Genomic DNA, 8,275 nt, shown 5'->3' on the forward strand with positions numbered 1-8,275 from the left:
GCTGGGGTTCCTCAGGGCTCCGTTCTCGGTCTCCTTCTTTTTCTGATTTTGACGTCATTTTAACAGCATCAGCAGTGGAATTAAAAGACCTGCTAAAGCAAAGAAACAGTGTTGTGTTTGTATCTGAAAGAAAATTCAGAATACAAGACAATTAGTGAATACGACAAGTTCTCCTAAATCACTCGTTCACACCCTGTAAGAACAAATCTGTTTGTACAACTGGTTCTTGCATAAGGCCCATTGATGTGAACAACAACTTTTACAATGTTTTAATATCCAAAAACCAGGACAGTATCTTTTTTTGATGTCATGATCTTGATTTATTGTATCACTGCGATCTATTTGTGTCCGCCCACACTGGCTGATTCTCTGGGACTTAAGTTTAAAGGCATAGAAAATGATTCTTTCCTCCCTCCTCCTCCTCCTCCTCCTCCTCCTCCTCCTCCTCCTCCCTTATCCTCTGTTGGGAGAGTGGATGAACAGGACCTCCTCCACAGCAGGGGGAAGATCTTGTCCATAGTAAAGCATGAGTGTTGTTTGCTCCTGTGACTTGTGTTAGAGGACAGATATTAACTCTTTCACAGCAGGCTCTATTGGAATATGACTCTTCTTCGGCTTTCCTGCCACTCTCATGTGTGATGTGAAGGAGGAAGAACAAACGAGGAGCAGTATGGGATTGATCCAGAGCTCCCCCTGACTTCTTCTTCTCTGAGCTGCTCATCGTCATCATCACTCACATTCAGGTAAACTCAGTTCACACAGCAGGTGGTGACTGTTAATGTTACGGTGTGATTTTAAGAAAAGAACAACTCTGAAGTCCTGAGCTCAACATGTCACACTGGGCTGAAAATCTAATTTTAGCTGATGTAATCTGGGAGAGGATTTGAGTTAACAGTGCTGAAGAAGAAACCTGCTGAGCTAATGGCTCTAAACACAAACACAAGCTCTTTGACTGTGTGTGTGTGTGCAGTAAAATCAGCAGGACGAATATTGAATCTTCACTCTAATACTATTTGTTTTAACTTAAAACAGTTAGTGTCCTGACTGTCTTCAAATTTAAGTTGACTGAATTTGAAAAGACAAACTGGTGTCATTTGTAACAATTCAAAACAAATAAACTTTTCAAGTCAAATAATCTAATGTTAATTCAACTGTACTTTCTCTGTTTGCGTCTTAAACTGTGCATGCTGGGAAGTCTAATATGCTGATCATGTTTCTTTAGGAGGTTGATTTGAACTCTGTACAGTAACTTCACTCGACTCATTTCAAGTCAAAAGATTTAGAGGAAATTACAAGATATTAGACGTTTAAAAGTTAAAAATAATAACTCAGCTTACAAGTTTATTAGAAACGTCCTCAGTACGTTGTACCACACTGTAAACACTTTTTTTTATTCTATAATTCTGTGTTAATGTTAATATTCACTTATCCTAACCTTCTATGCAAAATATTCTGTTAAATATAGTTTTTGTACCTGAATCTGTTCTATATAGATCTACTTATTCTTAGAGCATCAGATGGAGCAAACAGGTTTAAAAGACAGAGGACTGTAGTGGGAGCACTGGGCTTCATATACTTTATATAACCACACTTCAAATAATCTGAACTATCCCTTTTACACCTGTATTTCTTGATGACTGTGAGCTCATCATTCTGTCTCTGTGTCTCCAGGCTGATGGACAGCCAGAATCAGACATCTTTATTGGGGACAGGACTGCTGTCCAGGTGAGTCTCACTGATTGTGTCCATCTTTTTCTCCCCAGCGTGTGTCTCCACTGATAAACTGATTTCAGCTCATTCTGATGTCTTTTCTCAGGTTGTCACACATGGTGCACTTTGGGAGGGGCAGTGTTGTCCCCGCAGAGTCCGGCCTCAGCAGCCAGAGCCCAGAGGACAACATGAGGAGCAGGAGCAGGTGAGCCGGACCCCTCCAACCACACCCAGACCCCTGAACCTGAACCTTAGTTTGGTTTTGTTTGGGCCGAATGACGTGATTGGATGGGCTTCTTACAGGCCTGCAACAGCCACAGAGACCAGATGTTTTTCTTGTTTTTTTATTTATCGATTGCTGTCAGAATGTAAAGAGAACTTCAACAAACATTACAAAAGATGCCTCTGAAACACATTAGCTTTAAAATGAAATCATTTTAATGATGAATGTGTCTTTTAGCACCACAAGCCAAGTGTCACTTAGTTCCATTATAGCGGAGAGAAGTCAGACATCTCTACAGCTGATATCACCAAAACTCTGCAGCTCACACCAAAACTATGTAGATGAATAAACAGCACTACAAGCCAGAGGAAAAAATATGTATTTTTAATTTTACCTTTAAGGTAATTCAGAGAAAGTCCTCTTCATTAAGCAGGAGTGCAGTTAGACCAGGGCATTTTGTCCCTTGCTCCATGTATTGAGACCATGTCCCACATTTTGACTGCCTCTAGTCTTTAAAATCCAAACCAATGCAGGACGCTTTTATCCAATGGCTGTGAAGAAAGGTGTGTTTGATGTCATTCAGAATGTGCACACGTGGGTCAAGTGCAGGTTAACCTGTCACCGTCTTTGCTATCCAACGTCCAGCAGGGGAAACAAGTCACCACTAAATAACAAGCTGTGTAGATTTAGGCAGAATAGACAAAGAAAAGGGAGTAATTCAGCAAAGATGGGAAACTAATCACCAATTGTCTACATCAGTCAGAACCAAATGTAAGAACGCCACGACTCAAACTGACACCTGAGAATTAAGATACGTTCAGATGTTAATGTAACAGGTCACTGAATTCAGCCTGTCAAAGAAGAATAACACATCATTTTAATCTCATGGCCTTGTTTTATTAAAATTAACTTAAAAATGTATTTTTCATGACCTCTCAAGACCCACCTGCAGGGCCCTTATGTCCTACTGGTGGACTGTGTCCCGCACGTTTAGAATCACTGGTCTATGTGCTACAGAACAAGAGGACAAAACACTGTGAGCCACAATAGAAATATTTGTTTCTTGATATCAACAGTTTAGACTCCAGCAAGAGGCAAACTGTTGAGTGACTGTGTTCATGTGAAAAGTGACAGCAGTAATTGTGTAAAGACTGAAAAAAGAGAGCTTAGACAGAAGCTGACCAATCACTGGATGAAGTGTGTGTGACTGTGATCATCACTTTTAGAAAGTTGTCTGAAACTTATATTCTGATATTGTGTTGTTGTGTGTCTTGGTCGCAGATGTATGTATTTATTTATTTGTGTCTTTCAGTGGTGGTCTGCGGCCGCTGGCTGCACAGAACATGAACAACTCCAACAACAATGACGGGTAAGATCAAATATGGATCCTCTCACACGTTCATCATTATTAATTTAGATCATCTGCTCCAGTAGATTTATACAAACTGTTAAGAGATGAGAGGCAATTCAGTTCCATCAAGAATGATTCAGTGTTTCCTCACCTGAGCGTCCATGCAAGAGTTGTTCATTTTTAAGTTGACCTGTAGATGTACAGACAGATCAGAAGGGTCCCTTGGATAATCTCTTCATCCAAAGAAAAGCAGCCTATCAAAGACCTTTTTAAAATATTTTATTACTGAGCAAAAGTGTTGTTAAATGGAAATCTTGACCTCACTGCTGTAACAGAGTAAAGGTCACAGTCACCAAAACTGTTTCTACTTATTAGTGAGGATAAAAAATAAAAAATGTTTGTGAGGGAACATAAAGATTGGACTGTGGATCAATGGAAAAAGGTCATGTGGTCTGATGAGTCCAGATCTACCCTGTTCCAGAGTGATAGGGGCATCACATAGTCCAGACTTGAACCCCACTGAGAGTTTTTGAGATGTGCTGGAGAGACTTTACACAGTGGTCCAACTCTCCCATCATCAATACAAGAGTTTAGTGAAAAATCAAAGCTAAAGGAGGTCCAACCAAATATTAGAGTGACTTTTTTGGGGGGCCAGGCATTATATATCAACAGCAAATGTAAATTAATGTAATGGTAATCTGATCAGTGGTTGACACTCTGGACCAAATTGTTGGACAGATATATAGGAAATATATATATGTGTATATATATATATATGTATATATTAGAATATAAATATGTATAATGACTAAATGATGTGATTTATTAACATTTATGAAGCATTTTATGGGTCCAACAACCACTTTTATTCATGTCCCACATATTATATTATTATCATTTCTGCTTAAAATTTCCTTACCAACACAAGGTGTCATTACAGCTTTATTTTACTTATTAACATAATTTTTATTTGCAAACATTTCTTGAACACTTCATTAGATGATTTACAGATTAGACTTGAATATCTGTCATAAAAAGCAAGATATTTTCTTTTGTGTTTATGAACACAATCCACATCTAAGGTCACCTTCCCTTATTCTATATTCTATTTCTGCCATATTCTGACAATAGATCTCTTTAAATCTGGACACACTGGTCCCCATAAAAGGGCCACGCCATTTTGAACAGTTGTATAATATCTTGTGTGGCTGTGGATTATCTTCTGAGAAAATAGCCCAGATGATATCGTCAGATTTCTCAGACTTCACATTTATGGCAGAAAACCTCTCGATGTGCCAAGTCCCAGTGTCCAGCCTCACTGAAACACACACTCATGGACACATGCTCCTGATTAGTCACAAGTCCGTCCTGTCCCTCAGTGAAACCACACAGATGTGGGAATTTCACATGATTCATAGTGTTCAGGTTAAAATCGGGAAGGATGGGAAAACTGAGCGAGAACTGGAAAAAACTTTACTTGTACACAGTGTGATGTGAGCCACACACTGCACTGGCTGCAGAAAAGACTTTTTCCAGGTAAAAGCTGTCATTGGTCACACAGCGTGCTCCTGCTGATCTCACAGCTGATGTTAGTTAACGTCAGTGATGATGCAGTGCTCATAGTACTGGTACTGCTAGTGACTACTGTGTCACAGTGCCCCCCTCAGGCTCTCTGACACTACTGCAGGACAACACTCACCTGACCTGCCTCTGTTTGTTACAGTAAGAAAGATGACAAAAAGGATGAGAAGAAAGATGACAAAAAGGATGAGAAGAAAGACGACAAAAAGGATGACAAGAAAGACGAAAAGAAAGATGACAAAAAGGATGAAAAGAAAGACGACAAAAAGGATGACAAGAAAGATGCCAAAAAGGATGATAAAAAAGACGATAAAAAGGAAGAACCGTAAGTATTTTCTAGGGTTGCAACTCTATATCAAATGGAAATGTTCTAGATACCCTGCTCATTGAACTTTGACATCTTTGCTCCAATTTGCCTTAAAGGGATAGTTCACCCAAAAATGTAAATTCAGTCATTATCTACTCGCCCTCATGACATTTGAAGGTCAGGTTTAGTTTTTTAGTCCACAAAACACTGCTGGAGTTTCACAGGAATAAAAACGTAAAATGCCTCCATACTGCTCATCTGGTGTAATCCAAGTCTCCTCAAGTCCCAACATGCCAACTTGACTAAAAAAATGTATTTATGCCATGATTTTAGCCTGACTCACTCACTGTAGATCCTTAGTTTAGAGTCAAGTTCACATGCGTGTGCACACCAACTGAACTGGGTGTGTGGTGTGACGGTGTCCATATGTCAGGCCTTTAGGAGATTACGCCTAAACCTGACTTTCAATCAGCATGAGGATGAATAGATAATGACAGGATTTTAATTTTTGGTTGAACTGTCCCTTTAAAAATAAAGAAAAAAATAACGGAAAATCTCAAATAGCAACACTGAGTAAAAGTGGGACTGAACTTAGATTTAGATTCTTCAATACTGATACCAACACTTGACTTTCAATAAGCATATCAACAACTTTGGTGTAAACGTGCTTTTTAATCAAAAAATAAACTTTTTCTCATTCAGAAAGGAGGTATGGATCATGGACCCTGCCACAGATATGTACTACTACTGGCTGGCCACGATATCCATCCCAGTGTTCTACAACCTGATGATGCTGGTGGCCAGGTCTGAAATGATGGCGTTCTGTCTTTCCTCTTTACCTTCTTGTTCTTTTCGAGGTCTTTGTCATGGTTCTGTCTGTTTCCCTGCAGGGCTTGTTTTAATGAACTGCAGTATAAAAATACTACAACATGGATGGTTTTGGACTACATCTCAGACGCCCTCTACCTCATTGACACCTTTGTGAGAGCCAGGACAGGTGAGTGATGGGAACTTTGCTGAATGTGTGCAGCTTGTGATGACACAAATCTTTAATGCTAATCATATTCTAATGTGCTGGCAGGTTTTCTGGAGCAAGGACTGCTTGTAAAGGACGAGAAGGTCCTGAAAGAAAGGTACATGAAGACACGGCAGTTCAAATTAGACGTCCTGTCAGTAATTCCCACTGACATTGTATTCCTCAAAATCGGAATCAACAACCCAGAATGGAGGTTCAACCGTCTCTTCAGGTTAGGCCGACTCTTTGAGTTTTTTGACCGGACTGAAACTCGAACCAATTTCCCCAACATCTTCCGAATTTGTAATCTTGTACTTTACATCATCATCATTATCCACTGGAATGCCTGCCTCTACTTTGCCGTCTCCAAGGTGCTTGGCTTTGGCTCAGACACATGGGTATATCCAAACATGAAGAATCCTGAATTTGCTCGCCTGGCCAGACAGTACATCTACTGCTTTTACTGGTCCACTCTTACCCTGACCACTATTGGAGAGACACCACCCCCAGTCCGAGATATAGAATACTTTTTTGTGGTAGCTGACTTCCTCACTGGGGTTCTGATCTTTGCTACAATTGTAGGCAATGTTGGTGCCATGATTTCCAACATGAACGCTGCACGTGTAGAGTTCCAGGCTAAGATTGACTCTATCAAGCAGTACATGCAATTTCGAAAGGTCACCAAAGACCTGGAGATTAGGGTGGTGAAGTGGTTCGACTACCTGTGGACGGAGGAGAAAACCTGTGATGAGAAGCAGGTGCTGAAAAACCTGCCGGACAAGCTAAAGGCTGAAATAGCCATCAATGTACATTTGGAGACCCTGAGAAAAGTACGCATCTTTCAGGACTGTGAAGCAGGTTTGCTTGTTGAGTTGGTCCTGAAGCTTCAGCCTCAAGTTTTTAGTCCTGGCGACTACATCTGTAAGAAGGGGGACATTGGCAGGGAAATGTATATCATTAAAGAAGGAAAGCTGGCTGTAGTAGCAGACGATGGAGTCACCCAGTTTGTGGTCCTCAGTGACGGGGCATACTTTGGAGAAATCAGCATCCTCGGTATCAAGGGTAGTAAGGCAGGAAATCGAAGAACCGCCAACATCCGAAGTGTGGGCTACTCTGATCTGTTTGCCCTGTCCAAAGACGATCTGATGGAGGCACTCATCGAGTATCCTGATGCTAAAAATGCACTGGAGGAGAAGGGAAGGGCCATCCTGATGAAAGATAACCTCATAGATGAGTCGCTGATGGCTGCGACTGATGCCAAAGACTTGGAGAACAAAGTCAACGAGATTGAAGCCAGTTTGGAAGTCATGACAACCAAATTTCGAAAGATGTCAGAGCAGTATGAATCCTCCCAGCGTAAAATGAAGCAACGGCTCACCAATATGTCCAACCAGGTCCGAACCCTCAGATCTGACGCTGAGTAGAGCCTGGTGCTACCAGTGTCAGGGTTTATGGACTCTTCCACTTCAGGACGCTCATTCTGAGGTCATCCCATGGTACTGTCGGACAGCTGGACTGATTCGTTATTCCCTGGTCAAATAGTAACCTTGCCTTGAAAGTTAACCATTCTTATAAACTCACATATGCATCGGGGTGGGTACCTCAATACTTTAGGAGTAATAACTGAATATCAAAAAACTGTGTAGTACCACAATAGTGTACAGAATGCTTTGTCAGATTGTCAGTCCTGTTTACTTGTCCTTTAAAGAGATGCTCTCTGACTTACACCATAATTTACTTTGTTTTTTACTGATAATATAGCCGTTTGTGTGACGCAGTTGACAGACTTATTTTGTTATATTAAAATGAAAAGTTTCTTGTAGAAAAAAAAATATTTGTACTGCGTAACAATGGACATCAAAAACGGTATCATTTTGGTATCAGGTCTAAAATTGATTATGAAGCTATTTGAATGATGCCCAGCCCTACTAGAGTATTTTTGGGATCAATTACAAAAACATGCACCATGTTTATTTAGAGCAATTGGGGAAATTACCAGCAGTATCACTACCACTTTTCCTAGATCTTCTGTCTGCCCCACACTTTCCAAATTAACAAGTATACTGTGTATATGACAAAAAATATAGC

At 40.4% G+C, this 8,275-nt stretch overlaps 1 protein-coding gene across 1 annotated transcript; it reads left to right on the top strand.

Moving 5' to 3' along the window:
- Positions 1-462: 462 nt before the first annotated feature.
- LOC146304504 (cyclic nucleotide-gated channel alpha-3-like) lies at positions 463-7,640 on the top strand. The gene is made up of 8 exons (XM_084713875.1): positions 463-743; positions 1,672-1,725; positions 1,817-1,915; positions 3,246-3,302; positions 5,008-5,190; positions 5,875-5,976; positions 6,063-6,169; positions 6,254-7,640. Exons 2-8 carry the CDS (start codon positions 1,676-1,678, stop codon positions 7,609-7,611), a joined length of 1,956 nt encoding a protein of 651 aa, XP_084570001.1. The 5' UTR covers positions 463-743; positions 1,672-1,675; the 3' UTR covers positions 7,612-7,640.
- The last annotated feature ends 635 nt before the right edge of the window (positions 7,641-8,275 follow it).

This window comes from Lutjanus erythropterus, chromosome 24 (genome assembly GCF_056507025.1).
Source record: "Lutjanus erythropterus isolate fLutEry1 chromosome 24, fLutEry1.hap2, whole genome shotgun sequence".
NCBI lineage: Eukaryota > Metazoa > Chordata > Actinopteri > Lutjaniformes > Lutjanidae > Lutjanus > Lutjanus erythropterus.

What these genes read in the sequence shown, in the direction of transcription:
- LOC146304504 (XM_084713875.1), top strand. Translation starts at nt 1,676, where the DNA reads ATGGACAGCCAGAATCAGACATCTTTATTGGGGACAGGACTGCTGTCC. An exon ending in GGGACAGGACTGCTGTCCAG is followed by an intron (nt 1,726 to 1,816) that starts GTGAGTCTCACT and finishes GTCTTTTCTCAG; the next exon opens with GTTGTCACACATGGTGCACT. An exon ending in AACTCCAACAACAATGACGG is followed by an intron (nt 3,303 to 5,007) that starts GTAAGATCAAAT and finishes TGTTTGTTACAG; the next exon opens with TAAGAAAGATGACAAAAAGG.